Consider the following 19338-nt stretch of genomic DNA (forward strand, 5'->3'; position numbering starts at 1 on the left):
TAAAATGACAGCAAATATGATCACTTAGCATACCTCAGAGGATCACGTCAGTAACGGAAGATTTTTGTTAAGCTGTAACTGGACAGATATTTTGCTTAAAGACGTAGCTGAGAACCCAAGTTTGACACCGGTGAACAACAAATACATCCGAACATAAATACCTCTCGTCGCCTGCCCAAATTCAAGTTCTTTTTCTTCTCAGGTTTCCATGCCGAGTTGTTGATCTATGACGTTTTCATTTGCCTTTGCCATGCCATCGGATGCGCATACGTTTTTGTTAAACTCGGGTAGTGTTTACAAACATTACAAAACATTACCAAAACAAAAATCGAAGAACAAATTCAATCTTCCCACAATTTTCGACTTTTATACACCGTAATAGAAATTTTCTTTCCCGATCAAAGTATTGACAAACAAGCAATCGTCGTGCTTCGTATTTAAACGCACAAATTGGACAGTGCCCCGGCTGCCCGCTGACTGGGCAGAATTATCCAAAGGTTTTTTCTAAGCTGTTTGGAGCTCTGTCCCAAGATTCTGGTCACAAGGGCTACTCTCTTTCTCTCCTACTACTTTCGACGCCTATTTTCTCTCCTTTCCCTAACCCCACTAACTACCCCTGGACCTCCGAGGACGGACAAACAGTGAAATGTCCTAGCACGTTTGTCTTGGAAGCCACTAAGTTCTGAAGGTAGCTCGAGCAAGAACTGTTCCTTGAAAACCTCGAACGACAAATACTGATTCTTTGTCATTACGGACTCATGGTACTTCCTTGTACGAATTCTCCTCCCCAGAGCCTCTTCCACACATCCTAAGGGGCCTTGAAACGAGGAAACTTTTCGTACCGGGATCCCAGTGGCCCTTAGGGCGAGTAACCCTTCTCGGAAAAGCCAGAAGTTCGCTGATAACTTCCGAGTTCTCAGGCAAAGAAAAAGGAAGAAGTAGTTACCAATGGCTTTGAAAAGGTATTTTAAACAGACTGAAACCGTAATTCAGGTTTATAACCTTTCTTTCCTTTTGCTGATTGAGATAGTTATGCGACTGCACTGCAATTTTTCTGACTTTTCTACCTAATTGCGAAATGACACTTTAAGTTCTGTTGGTAATATCTGCTGTAAGCCTGTTGGCAAACTTTCAAAGATCACGTTCAGACGTGCACTATTCGATTCTCGTCGTTTTAAAAAAACACAGACAGACCTTAAACCGTCAAACGCCACACGCCAACCTGGACAAAACTTGTAAACTTTTCCAACCTCTTTTCAGTGTACGTTTAAGGGCTACTTTCGACAATACAGTAGTTTTACTTTATAAACACGACAGGATCTAAGATAATCTCGCTTGTGCGGCCCTCTGGGTAAGTGGATACCGTGTCGTAAGCGTAACCGTACGTACTACAAATAATGACGAAGTTCGTGATTTCTGCATCCACTAGCAATGAATGAACCCTGACGAAAAAAACTTTATTCAGTTCAATTAAAGTAATAAGCGTCGTGTTAACTGGCCGAACTTTCCACATGATTTCCCTCGTGTAAATACACTCTTCGTTCAAAATGGCAGCCAATATTATCGCATACCTCAGAGGATCGCGTCAGTAACTGAAGTACGTTTTTTGTTAAGCTGTAACACTTTTGCGATACCTGGACAGATATTTTGCTGAAGGACGTAGCTGAGGAACGCAAGTTTGAAGCACTGCTTGTCATGTGAGAATTGCACGATGTACTACATATGCTTACATTTTTGGACTTTTACAACCGGCATCAAATAATTCTGAAATGGACAGAAATCAGGGCCGGTTCAGTTTGTGGCTAAAATGGTGTGGATAATCCTTAACCGAGAAACAACAATGCAATGACTGTTTATTTTTCAGCGAAATCAAATGTTTTGTAGCCGAACGATATAGACTAGAGATAACCGATTCACGTAACTTGTCGCCAAGGTTTATCAGCACAGAGTAGATAAGCGCAATCGCAAATGTAGGTTCTTCTGTAGCTTAGAACAGTGTGGCGAAAAAAGTGTACTTTCACAAATTAGCTTTTCCTTAAACACCGGTAAAAAGTGAAAATGTTTTACCCAAGATTGTTTGCAAATTCAAATACAGTTATAATTTATAAGCAGTGAATAGATATCTCTGGCGGAAACTGGAACTGTACTTGTGTCACGCAACATGCCACTCAATTTACAGAGCCTTGAATCAACCCCAAACGTTTTTGACTTACTGCAAGAGATTGACCCCATTAATTAAGTACTGTTATCTCATAGTCTTGAATCTCTATTGATTTTCTCCTCAGATATAGTATTTTGCACACGATATGATGTCAGGGAGAAAAGGCCATGCAAGAGACAAAAGGTACGGGGCATCACCAATAGCTCACACTCCCAGAAGTGATATCTTCTGGGAGATGACGAAAAGCAATGGAACTAGATACATCGCAACTTACAACACTAATTGGGGAGAGAAGGTTGTAATTTCCGAACCGGTCAATCCGTGGCAAGTGCTGGGTTTCTTCTCATCCGACGTGTCTTATGGGGCTATCAAGGCAGCTTTCAAAACGAAAATAACCCAATCCGGTCGCCAGAATCGTGCAATGGTATCTATAGCCTGCCATATCTTAACATCATCCGGTCACAGGTACACGCGAAAACCCGGCACGGACGAGTATATCGTTAGAAAGCATGACCACTTTATACTTGCAGCATGTGGCCACACAGTACAGCTTGAATTTGAGATCTCCACGAAGGCAAATCTGGTGGAACATAAAGACGAACACGGACGGACCTTGTTGTACACCGCAAGCAAGTCAGGCTTCTATGACACGTGCAAGATGCTCTTGCGAAAAGGTGCGACTGTCGATGAAGTGCAAAGAGACGGTAGCACACCTCTTCATGGTGCAGCATATTTTGGTCATGCACAGGTTGTTAGACTTCTACTGCAACACGGAGCCAGGACCAACCTACGAAACAACTGGGGAAATGCACCCCAGGACGAGAGCGCCACCTCTGAAATACGGAGACTCATCCAAACCGCGTCAGTCGACCAGATTTCCTCTCTTGCTGCAGATCTCAGGGAAAAGCAGCTGGTGTTGAGTGTGCGAGTTATTGAATAGCAGGGAGAGGTCATTGCGAGAGAGCTTATTCGTGATCCTCGAGCCCTTGACGCGAGCACGCGAATGGAGTGGACAACTATCCACAGGACCTGGGAACTAGCATGGCATGGCACGCGGTTTGCATATTTGGAGTCAATAATAAAGAAGGGCCTTCTCCCCGCTGGTACAGGTGGAATCAATCCTGGAGCAGGCCACTTTCGACTCGGTGAAGAGCATTTTGGCATCCCCAACTGGGCAGCAGCAATCTTCGTTTCCCCTAGCATTCTTTACGCATCACACTCCTGCTATTCGGATCGAGTCTCTTCCGAATTCCAGCAATGGTGCGTTCTCGTCAAGGTCTACTGTCGACCAGGTACTCTGAAATCATATGACCCCACCGTTAAACAGTACAAGCCGATGGAAGGCGAACCTGATGCACCAGAATGTCGTGTGCCTGTCACTGAAGCTGACAAAAATGTCATTTTGCGTGTCGAGTCCACACGCAACGTTGTCGTCCGATCCTTGATATTCGTACGTCTCAGCTTCCTTGAGAATCAAGACATGAACTTTGCCCAAGCATTGAGACTCCTGCGCTAGTAAGGCAACCTACCAGCTTTAAGGTATATAAAGAGAGACATTTGGACATCTCAGATATCTGTATATATCAAGCAGAGCCGCCCTAGTTTCTCCTAATTTGCTTTAACGTTTCACATTTATTGTCGTAGTTTTAAGCTGAAAAATATGCACAGTATTTTTGTATGTAAGCGAAACAAAATATTTCAGCTTTTGATTATGGATTAAATACAACCACACTGTGATGTATACACTGTAAAGAAAGAGAATTCCCTCTCGTTTAAACTTTTCTGCAGTCGTGTTAAGATTGATCGGTCAATTTTCGAGGGAAATAAACTTTCTCTATTTTGCAGTTAGACCGGCTTAAGCTCATATTTTTTGTCTTCTATTGTCATTAAACTTAGCTTTTACAGATAATACCGAAGTAAAAATAATGGAAGAAAATCATTCGCCAAAACACTGATTTTGGCATTGAACTCGAGGTATTATATATAACATTGTAGGCGTTGTAGATGCGACAAATAATCCTGATATACAAATAATCCTGATATTTCGCTCTTATTAACCGAGCTAAGTCGGTCTGTATGGGAGAATCTTGACCGAGGTCGTGAGTAGAGACCAAACGCAGTGAGGTCTGTACACACGACCGAGGTCAAGGTTCTCCCATAGAGACCGACTTAGCTCGGTTAATACAATGTTTATTATATGGCAAAGAAGAAAACTTTAATTCCTTTATTGTAACTGGTTTGCTAACATTTTGCTTGCAAACGGAGATGAGCTTAACTTAAACCTGCCGAAATTTGCTCGTCCTCTTTACTTTTTTTTTTTTCAGTTTTTTTTTTTTTTTTTTTTTTTTTCGTCATCACGCTTTTGGCACTTCCATAAATGATTGAGGAGAAAATAAAAGAAAACGGTGAACATTTTTGTATTTTAGTTTGCTACTTTTTCAACGCAAAATGAAAGCGATCTAGATGCCGGTCTAGATGGGGAAAACTACAATCCCAGACAAAAGGGTTGGGACACGAAGCAAGTTCTCCCCTCCCCCCACTTTCAGTGTTGATAATCAGGTGATTTTTACCTTTTTTGTTGGAGAAAACGCGATATTTCCCAACATTGATTAGGGGGGAAGGGGCATACGTGATACAGCTCAAGTGTCCCAACTACTTTTGGCCGGGATTGTAGACCGCGGTCAATATCGATTTCAGTCAATCAAATTCGTGAATTCGGTAGTTCCCAGTCCTTGTGAGACACAGCCATATAATGAACTGATATAATAAATGTAGACCCATCAATGACAAGTTTTATCCTTCAAACACGGGAACTATTTTTATTTCTATGTTCTAGGGCAAATGGTACTGAAATTTCCTTGGAACGTTTCCAAACGTTTATTCAACCGAAAATTCCGGGATTAAAATCAAATGGGTCAGAGATTTTCTTAAACTTGGATATACCCAACGAGGTTCTCCTCTTTCTCCGGGAATTCCGAAAAATGCTGCTCCGTTGCACTGGAAATCTCGGGAAATGTAAACCGTAATTTTTGGTCGAATAGAAAGCGCCCAGTAAGTGTCTTGCCCAAAAACACAGCGCAATGATTAAGGCCAGGGTTCGAACCCGGACCCTATGGCGCAAATTAAGGTACTTGTAAGTACCTTAAAAATTGCCAGCCAGAGAACGTGTGGCTGGTGGAGCTAAAGGTTCTTTTGTTTAACTCTCTGGACAGTTTTCAGAAACAAAAACAATGTTTGTAAACAAATATCTTCACCTTATTTCCCTCTGATGAATATTTGGGTGTTCTATTCATCAATGAACTCAGTCTATGATTAGTTTTGATTACAAATGTGATGTTGATCATTCCGGCACTATAACCAAAGTGAACGTAGCTATCAAGCAGGTAACCCGAAAACACTGACTCCCGGTCCGCGGACCCCCACTAAGGACCGGGTCCGCGGACTACCTATGGACCGGTCCACGGACTACCCCTACGGTCCCCCTCTACGGACCACCCCCCAAAATAGAATAAAAATAAGAAACAAATATTTCACTTACGGGTTGTCTAATAGATTACTCGTGTCGGCAAAATTTCGAACGTTAGTGTGCAAGTTCAGGCTCGGGCACAAGTTATATCATTACACATTGCCATTTCCTTTGCTGCGGCCATACAGTATATGAAAGACCAGGAAGCCTCCAAAAAGCCTCCGGGGAGCCTCTGGGAAGCTTCGAAATTTTGCTCTTTCCCCTCTGCCATTTTTTTCAGCCCATTCTCGAGCGGATTCGTGAACTCGTTCCAGGCTTCTTAATTTGCTCAGCGGAATTACCGATACGAACAAACCTAAACAGCCTAACAACACCTCCCATAGCCCGATTGAGCCACGAATGAAAGTTAATAACTCTCCTTCTTTTTGTCATCGGCATCCTCTTACCTTATGCTGAAAACAGCTTTGAGGCATTTTTTTTTTGAGGGGGGGGGGACGTGTTAATTATATTTTCACAGTGTAACACTCGAAATTTCGCCGATATGAGTAATCTATTAGGCAACACATTAATGAAATATTTATTTCTTATTTTAACACCATTTTGGGTGGTTTACGTAGAGGGGGTCCGTAGGGGTAGTCCGTGGACCGGTTCATGGGTAGTCCACGGACCCAGTCCATAGTGGGGGTCCGCGGATCGGGGGTCAGCGTTTTCGGGTTACCCCTATCAAACATTGAACTTGGAAATAAGATCGTCTGTAAACAGTGGCAATTTTAATGCCACAACGCTACGTCCTTAATCCTTAGGTCATGTGCCATTTATATACATCGAGGTAAAGAGGATAGCAGTGTTCACTGGCATTGTTAATTCAGCATTAGAAATAGCGCTAAATGCAACGGTAACAGAATAGCTAAGGAGATGTGACACCGTATAAAGCGTTCATGGAGCCATCCATTCATGAAGATTAATCAAAGGTGAACGTTTTGATTTTCAAAGAGAATCGTGGTTGTGGAAACATCCTTTGAAACCTCAAAACCAGTTTGCCCATTACTGGTGGGTTAGGTTTATTTGTTTTCAAATGACTCTGTCCAGAAAGCTAACGAAAGTTTCTAATTTTTGCAAAAAACTTTTCGAGCATCTTGGAAACATTGTGGACCGTGCAAATCTTCGCAAACATGGCCCGGTTCGTCGGAGTGCGAGATGGCGTGATTTTGTCACACAACTAGTACTTCGTTCACACCAGCATGTTTAACATGTTTAAACGTGGTTTAACGGTGCTCATACAGTGCACACCCACAACTTAACAAGTTGCAAACCTGTTTGATAAAAATATGTTAGCAAGCCGGTTAGCGTAATCGACAAATCAGGGAAACCTAAACCGGATTTAGTAAAACAAGTTTAGTTGGTGCGGAGGGGGTATAGGACAATTATTCTGTTCACGAACACGACTTTGAATCGCCTTGGCTTTGGAATGTTAACCGTGGTAACGACTACTGATCTAACTGGCTGTACTTTGATTACATTTGTTGATTGGTTCCAGTGGCGACAAATAGTTCAGTCTGTGTTCAATATTGTCTGCTGACTGTTAAACTTCGGTTCGGTTCATATAAAAAAGAATGTTGATTCAAATAATAGACAGGAGTTGGAAGTCGACTAATGAAGTCATTTAAGCCATGAAAGTGAAGGCGTCGAACGCACTCTCATAATCTTTGATTACTGCTAGTTCCACAGTTAGTGTAGCGAGATGAGGTCCAATCGTCCGCCATCTTTAAAAGCAACGCCGAGAAGGCCTTGGGAACGAGGTAGGAGAAAAACTTCCAGATCGCAAGTTATGTTAGAAACCCATTTTCAGAGTTTGCAGTCGATGTTTTTGTAGCCGAGAGGAAGATACTGGTTTAAAAAGGCAAGTATAACTGGTTTACTTCTGAATAGGACTAGAAAAATTCAGGGAACAGTACAGTAGGAATTTCTGGTTTGATTCAATCCGGTTTCGTTTCAATATGATCAGAACCATTTCAATCAATTCGCAATCAACCAAAGCGACATAGCACCGGAACTCACGCCCAGCGCAGAACGGCGAATAACGTAAAACGTTTGTAAGCTCATGGAGGGAGCGGTTATAGCGAAAGTTAGTGATTTTTTACGACATCAAATGGTGCAGACGTTACAAACTGAGTATTCGAACTGGTAATATTCCCGCAACGAGTATACGTATATAAACACAGGCAAAGAGGACCACAATATGCAAATTTTGAGCTAGTCCTGTCTCCGGTTACTGAGTTGTGTTGAATTGGCCCTTAACCTTGTAACCAAGCACCTGAACAAACAACACTCCTCTGAATGTCGCATGAAGTCGCATTAGAACTCGTCACGCGTTCATGATCAATGGAATATTTTATGGAGTGATAAGCACCTCAGAATAAAGAAAACGTTTCCTACTGACTTTCAGTGTTGTCAGAATCCCAAGATACAAGATTCAATGAGAGCAATTGACAATTGGCCTAATTATAACGACTATAAATAGGGTTTCACACATGTTCCAGCGCGACATTAGCTTGAATAATTATGTAGCAACGATGACGTAATCTCCATATTAAGTTTGCTTGTACTCAACTCATCAAAGTTTTTAAGTCTTTAAACTGCTGGCCCTTCTCCCGAATACAAATACGTATACCTTTATTGTTTTCTTCGACTCAAGCAAGCAAAGGCATGTACGCAACGTAGTGATTCACACAGTACTGACAGTATAAAGTAGGCTTAATTAGGTCTTCTGACAGACAGCTACGATGTACATAGGTCCACATATAGTGTTTAACAATTCGGCGATGTTCTAATGATTTCTAGAGGCTTCGTAGAGTAATGACGGTCCCCTTTCTCGGAGGATTTCTAACCTTTTTTTCTTTTCTTCCGAATGTTATGAGCCTGTCTTCGAAATATTATTTATTGGTAAGAACAGATAATAATCCATAGTAACATGCAATAGACCTTGCCACGGTTTTCGACGCCATCTTGACGGGTAGGCAAAGCGGTCAGAAATTACAGTGTTTGTATGGGAATCCGATGGCAAATAACTTTTTCCAGATTTAAATTTTACACGATTTGGGAATCACAACGTTAAAATACTAGGCAAAAGTTTGTATTCATTAAGTTTGAAGGATGTATCCCGGCTAGAAGAGGCTCAGTTATTTTTTCTAATTTTCCATACATTTGTCTGCAAAATTTGGCTGGGTAGACGGACGTCTAGACGCGATTCGCGGGAAAAAAATCACAGACAAGTATGGTTAATTTATTTGTGAGGTGTTACACTGTACGCGTGAAACAATGGCCGTCGATAAAACCAAGAACATGGAACATTCCGGAACATCCCGGAACATCGAATAATTATAATAATTATGCGAATTATACTACAGGCTGAGAAATTTCTGAAATGTGATTGGCTAAGACCAGTAGTATTTAAGCCAAATTTGAAATACTTACATGTAAAAATTACAGCCAGTTTCCATGGTAACTGAAAAATTATTGTTTCTAATTTTAAAACAATGGCGGATAGATTTCCCGATTGTGACGCGAAAGAACTACAACAATTTAAGGAAAATGCAGAAAATTCGAACACAAAGAAAAGCACTAAGACCTGGGTTACTGTTTGGACCACATGGGCTGAAGAAAAAGGATACAGTCCAGATATTGTAAGCCACGAAGCCAAGGAACTTGACGAGATGCTTCAGAAGTTTTTCACCGAGGTGAGAAAGAAGGATGGTTCAGACTACGAGCCAGACAGTTTGCGGGTAATGATAGCGTCCCTGGACCGTCATTTAAAGGAAGCAGGCAGCAGCATTTCCATTGCCAAGGACAGAGAGTTTGTCAACAGTCGCAAAGTACTCGAAGGGAAAGCTCGTTTCCTCCGTGAACAGGGCTACAGCAAACGTCCCCGTGCATCAAAAGCACTAACCACTGAAGATGAAGAGCTGTTGTGGTCCAAAGGGCTCCTTGGCAGCCAGTCTCCGAAGTCCCTAATAACCACAATGTGGTTTCTTTTGACGCAGCATTTCGGATTACGAGGCTGTCAGGAACACCATGACATGTATGTCGAAGATTTTTCATTCACCAAAGACGACAATGGCGTCGAGTACATCACGTACGAAGAAAATCCCACAAAAACGCGTCAGGGCGGCCTTCGCAAAAAAAGAAGAGTGGTTCAGCCGAAAATGTTTGCAACTGGTGGGCCAAGATGTCCAGTCAAGCTTCTAAAGACGTTCCTGTCACACAGACCCGAGGAAATGAAAAACAGTGGGCCATTTTACCTCGCGGTGATTGAGCGCCCTAAGTCTCAAGTGTGGTATAAGCGACAGAGAATGGGGATCCACAGCATTAATTCCTTCATGAAATCTATGGCTCTTCAGGGCGAGATTGAAGGTAAACGGCTCACAAACCACAGTGCACGCAAAACGCTGGTGAAGAAACTCAAAGCTGCCAACCAACCTCGCTCCGCAATTATTGGCGTCACTGACCATACAAACGAGCGCTCTTTAGCCGACTACGAGGAAGGCGATGAGAATGAACAACGGCTGATTTCCTCAATCATAAGCTCTGACGGTCAGGCAAGCACATCCAACCAACGCCGTCCTCTTCAGAATGTTGGCCTTTCCTCTGATGTGGAAAACACGCTGATGATGAATGAAGAGCGGTTGACTACAATCAACAATTTCCACAGCTGTCAAGTGACCATCAACTACCAGCTTAGCCAGAAGTTTCCCGAGCCGAGGTGCACCACAGGCAGAATCGATTGCAGATGATTGTTAAACTTTGATTGATGAGCCCATTAAAAACTTTCACTCTTTAGAACTGAGATTTACAGACATTCGAGTACAGTTTCATCACAGTTGTGTGATGTGTGACCATATGTGATGTTTAAGCGATCACATGTTTAATCACATGTCATTGTAAAGCCATTCAACTGCGCGTGACTAAATAAAAATATGTGTGTTATATGAAATGCAAAATTTCTTTGCCTTGTAGTATAAACAAAAAATAGCACGGTTTCTTCGGGGTATTTGGGACAAATACCGGCTCGTGATATTTCAAAACTCCCCAAATATCACTCGCCGCGGCGGCTCGTGATATTTTGGGGAATTTTGAAATATCACTCGCGGTATTTATCCCAAATACCCCTAGAAACCGTGCTATTTCCTATACAAATATGTAAAATTAAACAAAAATAAACTGGTGTCAGCTCGGAAAATAAAAACAAAACAAAAAAATAAGGAAAAAAAGAAAGAAAAATGAAAGTGACTGCAATGAGTGAAAGCTAGCAACTAAGAAGAGTAGTCCATTCCTTCCAGTCGTTCGCCGTCAGTTTAATCACGTGACTGTCCCGTATTCCCAGATTTCGTTCTTCACAGAAAACCAAGGTGGTGGCGTTCGAACTTCTCAATCAGACCTAAAAGTATGGGTACACGAGTGTGATGTCTTTATTCAATTCATTTCGTCAATACAAAGATATGCGTAGAATAAAATGAAGAAATTGTGGTCTTATAGGAAATAGATAGAGAAGACACCTCTTCAATTCAAAATACGCTGGGTTTCAAAAGAAGCACACCATTGAGTTGTAACATTGTAAACAGATATAAATTTACCCCCTCTTATGCCTGATGGGGATAAAAACTTTGGTGGCCCTTTAGTTTTCGATTTTAGAAAATGATGAGTCACATGAAAACAATCTGTTGTCTCAAGAAATATTTGTTAGAAGTGTTGGCGATCTTAAATTGGATTTTAAGTGTCGCCAACAGTTCAAATGCATTTCCTGGAAAATATTTTGTCCAGTACAAGTTAATACTTACTTAATCAAAAATACTTCTATCTATTCATCGCTAGTTCAACTTCACGTGCAGATCGTTATCTGACATTCGATCGATCAAACTTAGTTTTCTATCGAGCCACTCGAACACCACCGAAGTAGACCAGACATACGAAGTACGCGCGTGAACGCGCTGCTCTAATCATTGATTGCTACCAGTTAATAATAACTTGCTTGTTACTCGGGCTTCCGGAAAAGCCGAGTCTACACTTGTTGGGTCATAGTGTCAGGCGTTCCTAGCGCAGCGGCGCGAAAACTTGGGATGATAAATAGCAACATGAAGACGGAACAGTAACAAAACTACGGCTACTGACTTAACAAGCAACTCTATGATGCTTAGATGAACACCTCAGATGTTGAAGAAATCAGAGATCAAAAAAGGAGACGCAATGAATTACCTAACATTCATCGTCCGAATCGTCCATGTTTGTGTTGAAAAACAGAGTTGCTATAAAAAAGGGACGTGACGCAATTGGCGGGAAAAGAGAGGAGCCTGCACTCATTGTAGTCAGTTGAATGAATACCCAACGCTCCCTACCCCTCCCCTAGCGACTTCCCTATCCCCAATATATCTTTTCATATTTCGAGCTGATACCAGTATATTTTTGTTTATTTTAGTTTTGAAAATTTAATTTTACATATTTTTCTCATAATTATCATAATTATTCAATGTTCCGGAATGCTCCGGAATGTTCCATGTTCCTGGTTTAATCGACGGCCGTGAAACAATTGTGTAGCGGAGAATCGTTGTTCTTCATCAAGTTTTGGAATTTTGCATCATTTTGCAAGTCTTCCGCTGCACCGAAAACCCCAAAACAAGCTTGTATTTCGCTTCTCAAATCGGCAGAAGCACGTCCCTTAATTTGTTGACAAAACAATGGAAGGAATCCCAACTGCTCTTCCATCTTTCATGATACTTTTGGGTGGCGAAACAATTAGAGCGACAACATTCGCATTTGTATCATTTTTGCCGTTGCGTGGAGTTGATGTATCAGATTACGAGTCATATTACGACATATTACGACTCATCATGTGTCGAAAAGACATGAAACAGGTCGAAATAGGTCGAAATAAGTAATGTGATATCATCATGTCATGTAATTCTTATCTCGAAATAAGATTGTTGTCATATGGCGCGCCATCTGCAGATGTCAAGGTGATGACACTTAAATCGCCTTTCAACCAACAGAAATTTTCCGTTTCTGGAGAAATGGGCAATTCACTTTTTTCCAAAGATGTCTATAGCCCCTCTAATTTTTCTTGGTCCCCTCAGGGCTCGAAATTGCGACTCACTGGTCGCCAATGCGACCAAAAATTGAGCACTGGCGACTAAATTTTCAGTACTGGTCGCCAGCTGGCGACTCGCGTTTTGTCCGATAACTAAAGAAAACCACGACACAACTTTTGTTTTTAAATCTTTATATTAGGAAATCAATCGGATATGGTAGCTAACATACAACTCACCTTTCCGTCCCCGGTAAAATACTGTCTGAATATTACAAGACAATCGAAAAAATTGAATGTATTTCCACACGTCGATACTGCGTTCACGGCGCGCCATGTTGTTTCAGCGGGTTCTTCCGAAGCTGGGATCGCAGGCGCACTTCAACACCATGTGCTTTTCATTAGCCGCGAAAATGACGGCCGATACCAATCAGTTGAAGGAATTACGAGAGTTTTTACGTGCGGGGAATGAAGATTTAGTCAAAAGGTTAATCCAAACTTTGAATCCTTCATCATTTGTTGATGTAGGGAAGGTGGATTTCACCAAACTGTCGACAGCGAAAGGCGTCGAGGAAAGCAAGTCGAAAATAAAGAACGGCATTTCGAAGAAGTAGCAAAGGGAAAATACGCAAGGACTCGTGTTTGTCTCACAATGAAAACCACGGACTTAAGGGCCCATTAACCGATCTTTTCGAGCCGTTGCTAGGGAAAATTTATTCTCATATAACCTCGTCATTTTTAGTTACTTCAAAGTTATTTCATGTGTTTTAACTTTTTCATGATCAGTAACACTAATGATGACGTCATCAGGCCACGCCCATGGTCATGTGACTAATACAGAAAAAATGCAAAGGCTTCCAGGCAAATTACTTTCTCGGGATTTTTTTCATTGATTTAACATTTTAATTTAAATCCTCATTACGCTATGCATCGATTTTGTTTCATTTCTGAAAGGTCAGATTTTGAAAGCATTTCAAAATATTGAAAAATTTGTAATTTTCTGAAAAAAGCATGATTTCGAAAAAGAAATGCATAGCTATGTTGCCAACGTTGGCTTTAATCGAAATTCGTCGAAAAAGACTGGATTTAATGAAAAACCGCGTTTCCTTTAGCATTTAAAGAAACCGGAAGTGCGCCCAATACATATTGGAAGTTACCCTATCAGCGCGTGCGCAATTTACATTACCAGCGCACTTCGGTAAGATCAAAGAAAGCCACACGGAGTTAGTTTTCCTCTTTCTATTGCTCTTGTTTTTCTGTCTTTCTCTTATTTTGTCTTTGCTTGTACTTTTTTTACTTTGCCTTTTGCGAAGCACAAAGAAAAACATCTAAAATGTGAGCGAATTTGCAAGTTTTAGAGTTGTTTTTATTTTCCGTGCTCAGGCTGACGTAAGTGACCGGAAGTGAAATTTCACCTCCTTAGCAACGCGCGCATGAATCGGTTAATGGGCCCTTAAAACGTCTTATGCTTCTCTTCATTTAAAATGACTATGGAGACAACCATCACCTTCGGACCAGAGACATATCACCTGAGAACAACGGTAGCTTTATAACTAAGCGTTACTCGTGTTGTTTCTAATTGTTTTCGCTCTTCAATTGTGACTTTTCTTGCATGCAAAGTAACGTAGAAAATCGTGTTCTTGTGTAAGTTATATATAAAATAAGTTGGCGACCAAATTTTACGATCTGGCGACCAAAGTTTTTCCGTTAGTCGCCAGCTGGCTACCGAACGAAAATGTTAATTTCGAGCCCTGGCCCCACCCGATTCTATACGCGCGTTCAACATCAAATAAAAATACGAGAAAATAGAGGGCTGTGAACAGTCCAATTTCGTAAGGTGATCGTCGCTCACAGCTTGAGCAACGGTCGCCTATGCCATGTAAGCTCCATTTGTTCGCCATCATTTTAATCTCGTGACGGTCCCTTATTTTCCGTGTGGCTGAAGAGGTCAATTGGCACCACATTTGTTGTTATTGTTTTCTTAGAGAACGAAAAATGTCAGACTAAACAGTCTACGTAAGTTTCTGATTTCTTTTCTAGTCTTAATTCAATTCATTACGTCAACGATATCCGTACACGCGATTTCTCATGGTTTTACACGGCATGTAGTTTCTTGTCTAAAATAGTTCGGATTACGCAAGCACTGATGATTTATCGATTTTCTATGCACCATAAATTTACGTGTATCGCTACAGATCCCTACCCCAAAAAAGTATTTGTTCCTGTGCAATATCTGTACGATCATTATAATGAATAACCTTTGTCTTTAGATGGGATGTTTGTTCTCAAAGAAAAAGCGTGATTACCATGCATCAGGAAGAGGATACACAAAAAGAGTTGAAGTCTATTCGTCGTCATCTGGAAGCCACATGTATGGTTCTGGTAATGGCGATAGTCGCACGCTACATAGAAGCTATCCAACCAGTAGCTGGAGCTCAACACCATCGTCGCCATTACTAAAAGGATATTCCGTCGGTGGGAGCAAAATCAAAAGCTGTGCCGCTAATAGTCCAAATGCAGCGTCAAACGGACGGTATGGTGATCTTGATTCAAAGACGACACCGTCTAGAGGTTATGATGCAGCTGCTGTCGGGTTAAAACCAAATAAAGCTTCTGCAGCTCCTGTTTTCATATCTGCATCAGAGAAGGGCTGTACGATTTGCGGTGTCAAATCTGCGCTACCCAAAAGCCATGGTACTAATAACACATCGGCTTCCCTCAAAGTTTCTTCTAAAGGAAGCTATTCGACTGCTGGGTGGAATAGAGCACCCGCTACAAATTCTGTAGCTACGGTTGATGTCGACCGAGAATCAATTAAGGGCTTTTCTGCTGGTGGTGCAGGAAGAAGAAGAGGGAGAGGAAGAGGACGTGGAAGAGGAAGGGGCGTCAAACGCTATGCTACCGCCAATCGTAGACTGCCATCAACAACCGGTCGTAACCATGGCGGTTATCATGAAAGCGACGGTAGTAGACAGGTTGCAACTTACGGGGCTAAAGGAGGAGGTAGGGTTGTAATTTCTGTACCTTTAAACCCCTGGGAAGTGCTCGGTCTCCAATCATCTAGTGTGTCTCGGGAGGCTGTCAAAGCAGCTTTTAAGAGAAAGATAGCCCAACCAGTGCGCCAAAACCGTGCAATGGTATCTATTGGCTATCATATGCTCACATCCTCAGCGGGCAGGTACACGCGAGTGCAAGGCAAGGACGAATTTGTCGTCAGAAGGCGTGACCACTTCATGCTTGCAGCATGTGGCCACACAAAAGAGCTTACTCTTCGGATAGACAAAAAGAGGGATCTTGTTCAAGACAGGGACGAACACGGACGGACACTGTTGTACATAGCAAGCAAATCAGGTTTCTATGACACATGCAAGTTACTCCTAGAAAAAGGTGCTTCTGTAAATGAAGCGCAAAAAGATGGAAGCACGCCCCTACATGGTGCAGCATATTTCGGTCACGCGTTGGTTGTTGGACTTCTACTTCAACATGGAGCGAGAAGTGACATCAAAAACAGCTGGGGAAATTCTGCCCTGGACGAGAGCGCCACAGCTGCGATACGGAGTCTGATTCAAACCGCATCGGCTGACGACATTTCATCAGTTGCTGCATCGCTCAAAGAGAAGCAGCTTGTACTGAGCGTACGACACATTGAGTATCAAGGAGAGGTCATAGCGAAGGAGCTTACTCGAGATCCTCGCACCCTTGATGCAGACACACAAGCAGAGTGGAATCGTATTCACAACACCTGGGAAACAGCATGGCATGGAACTCGTTACAAATATTTAGAGTCCATAATACAGAAGGGCCTTCTGCCCGCTGGTTCAAGTGGAATTAAGCCGGCAGCGGGCCACTACAGTCTTGGCGAAGAGCATTTTGGCATTGCTAACTGGGCGGCTGCAATCTTCCTCTCGCCAAGCATTCTCTACGCGGCACACGTCTGCTACTCGGATCGAGTCTTTTCCGAATCCCAACAGTGGTGCGTTCTCGTCAAGGCTTATTGTAAACCTGGCAGCTATAAGTCATATGACCCCACTGTTTTCAGCTACAAGCCAATGGATGGCGAACCCGTCATGCCAGAATATCGCATACCCGTCCATGAAGCTGATAAGAATGTCATTTTGCGTGTCGAGTCCACACGCAGCGTTGTCGTGCGATCCCTGATGTTTGTGCGCCTCAGCTTTCTTGAGAATCAAGACATGAACTTTGACCAAGCAATGAGGCTCTTGCGCTAACAAAGAATTTTCGTATTTCAACTGATATTGTTAATAGCAGAGATCTACATCATGGTTAACATGGACTCCTCAGTTTGCTTGAAGATTTGTGCTAACTTTTGCCGCGTTTAAAACTAGTCTAAGGGTATCGTGCTTTTTTGTAACCTGATATTGTTCAGAAATAGTTTAGAATATGAATTCTCCCGAATCCGATGTCCGTGACACTTGATTTCTGAAATAATTTGTAAACACGATCAAGGCATCGTTACAAAAATTGCTGTAATTTAAACTGAGGAATGAGGACGACATGCAAAGGGCCAGGGGTAAACAATCTCAGGTTTAGCTTTGCGTGAGGTTTGCTGATAAATTGGGGTGCTTGTTTGACTTAGAATGTCCACCATGCCAGCGTCCAATCCTAAGTTTACAGAACTGAAGCATGACCAAGCATGAATACTGTTGCGTGGTCTTGTTACAGTATTTTTTCCGTGACTTCTTGGTTACATCACCTTTTTCAAAGCGTCAATTTTACAAGTCTATCAGAAACACCAACTTCACCACAAAGTAATAGTCTAGGGTAGAGGAGAGGGTGGTTACACATCCTTGTTCGTAACTGAAGCCCCCTACTGAATTAGATGTACATGTATAAGGCATGCCCTGTTACACGCCAATCAGCATTTAAGACTTTCCCTGATTGGCTATCAGCTCCCTCACTAACGGATATTAGTATCACCCAACTAGTGGACTAATGCAAATCCTGCATTTCGATTGGTTACGCTACTAGGGGACTATTAGTAATAGTCATCGAGTAGCGAAATTGGCGTCATCGAGCGTGACGCTTTCTTTCGTTTTATTCCCAAAATAAATATTTCTTCAACTTGCATTTGCTAACTTTATTATTACCTTTTCTGTCCGACTAGTTGGGTAATACTAAAACAATTAGACCCTTCGCCCTCAAGAGCCACGGGTCAATAGCCCATTCGGCTTCGCCTCATGGGCTATTGACCCGTAGCCCGCAAGTGCTACGGGTCTAATTGTTAAATAGCACTGCCTTGTTATAAGCCTTCCCAAACTTGCAGAATTATCCCGGGTAGCACTTTATGTTGACAACAGGAATGTAGTTTACTAACGTATGTTTAATGTACAAATTCACATCATTTCACATGGCAAATAAATACATTTCCAGAGCATACAATAATTTAAATTCCTGGTCTGGGTTATTCGAAAGGTGGATAACGCTATCCACCGGATAAATCACTATCCAGCGGATAGCATGGTTTGCTTTGTTGACACTTATCCACTGGATAGCGATTTATCCGGTGGATAGCATTATCCAACTTTCGAACAACTGGGGCCTGGTACATATTTACAGCACGTTAGAAAATTACACATGGTGTGACTCCAGAAATTTTTAGAGTTATCCATTCCAACGCCTGCCAAAGAGTTTGATAGCAGGGGGGCACTAAGAAGTTTAATTTTCAAATCCAAATTACCACGGAATCTACAATCAACAATAAGCAGGCTTGGATCTGCCCACCGCATTCACCTTCAAGTGTTACTTTCTTGTGGGCGTCAGTTATCAAATATAATTAAACAGTTTAAAGTCTTCCACGCTTATCTTTATGCGCTACCCTTTTCTCTCAAACGCCTCCGTTTCTCTTTATCTGTCCAGCCTTCCGGAGGGGAGTAGAGCTTTTACAGAAAATTATCTTGATGTTTTAATGAGGATGAACTTCTTAGCACCTTTGTTCTTGAAGGCAGCTTAACCAAGTCACAAAAATACCCATTGACGAATTGTAAGGGAACTTTTTTGTTTGACTGCGAGTGTTGTCTGAAGTGCAAGTTTCTCAGTTAGTGGGTACAATTTGTTGCAAGATGGGAAAAGGTCAAAAATAGTCAGCAGTTAAATACATATAGAACAAGTATTTCATTTTAAATTGCTCAACTGATCAACGGCACTTTCATGACACCTGAACCTTTGTTGAAATTTAGACCGATAGATCAAAGGCGAGCGTTTTGATTTTCACAGAGGATCGCGACTGGGGAAATATCCTTCGAAACCTCTTGAAAATCAAAACCAGTTTGCCCATTACTTGTGGGTCGGGTTTATATGTTTTCATATGACCCTGTCCAGAAAGTTAGCAAACGTGTCCAATTCATCCCCGGACGCGCTGGAGAAAAGACTGCTGAGTTTGTGGATTTCCACCGCTCCGCTTTCGTACACCAAGACCTGTAGATTTGAACACAAGGAATTACGTGTGAGTAGTGGCTTATTCATTCGGCAGGCAAAGTAAAAAGCAATGGAATTGTTTTCTTTCTTTGTTTTGTTTTCATCTCCTTCATTTGTTTTTTGGGGGAGATGGGGCAATGGAGGAATGCACTGAAAAATAGAGATAAAGAATCACTCAGGAAATTAGAAAAACTCCTACAG

The 19338-nt window shown here is 41.9% G+C and overlaps 1 protein-coding gene and 2 pseudogenes across 3 annotated transcripts; all 3 read left to right on the forward strand.

The window, feature by feature from the left end:
* Positions 1-1032: 1032 nt before the first annotated feature.
* Positions 1033-4945, forward strand: LOC149115566 (uncharacterized; annotated as a pseudogene). Its single transcript, XR_016206083.1, has 2 exons — positions 1033-1351; positions 2286-4945. The product of XR_016206083.1 is annotated as an uncharacterized LOC149115566 (transcript).
* Positions 4946-6117: 1172 nt separating this feature from the next.
* On the forward strand, positions 6118-18513 carry LOC149115567 (uncharacterized). Of its 2 annotated transcripts, none has more exons than XM_089285051.1 (2): positions 6118-6598; positions 14973-18513. In XM_089285051.1, exon 2 carries the CDS (start codon positions 14973-14975, stop codon positions 16929-16931), a length of 1959 nt encoding a protein of 652 aa, XP_089141177.1. In that variant the 5' UTR covers positions 6118-6598; the 3' UTR covers positions 16932-18513. The 2 variants fall into 2 exon arrangements, with proteins under 2 accessions (XP_089141177.1, XP_089141176.1); XM_089285050.1 differs by lacking the exon at positions 6118-6598 and adding an exon at positions 6825-7426.
* On the forward strand, positions 7426-10624 carry LOC149115568 (uncharacterized protein KIAA1958-like; annotated as a pseudogene).
* Positions 18514-19338: the final 825 nt, after the last annotated feature.

Source organism: Orbicella faveolata, unplaced genomic scaffold (genome assembly GCF_042242905.1).
Source record: "Orbicella faveolata isolate gen_17 unplaced genomic scaffold, um_ofav_v1 contig_13, whole genome shotgun sequence".
Classification (NCBI taxonomy): domain Eukaryota; kingdom Metazoa; phylum Cnidaria; class Anthozoa; order Scleractinia; family Merulinidae; genus Orbicella; species Orbicella faveolata.

Bases quoted from the DNA above. Each gene is read 5' to 3' on its own strand.
- LOC149115567 (XM_089285051.1), top strand. From the start codon at position 14,973: ATGGGATGTTTGTTCTCAAAGAAAAAGCGTGATTACCATGCATCAGGA.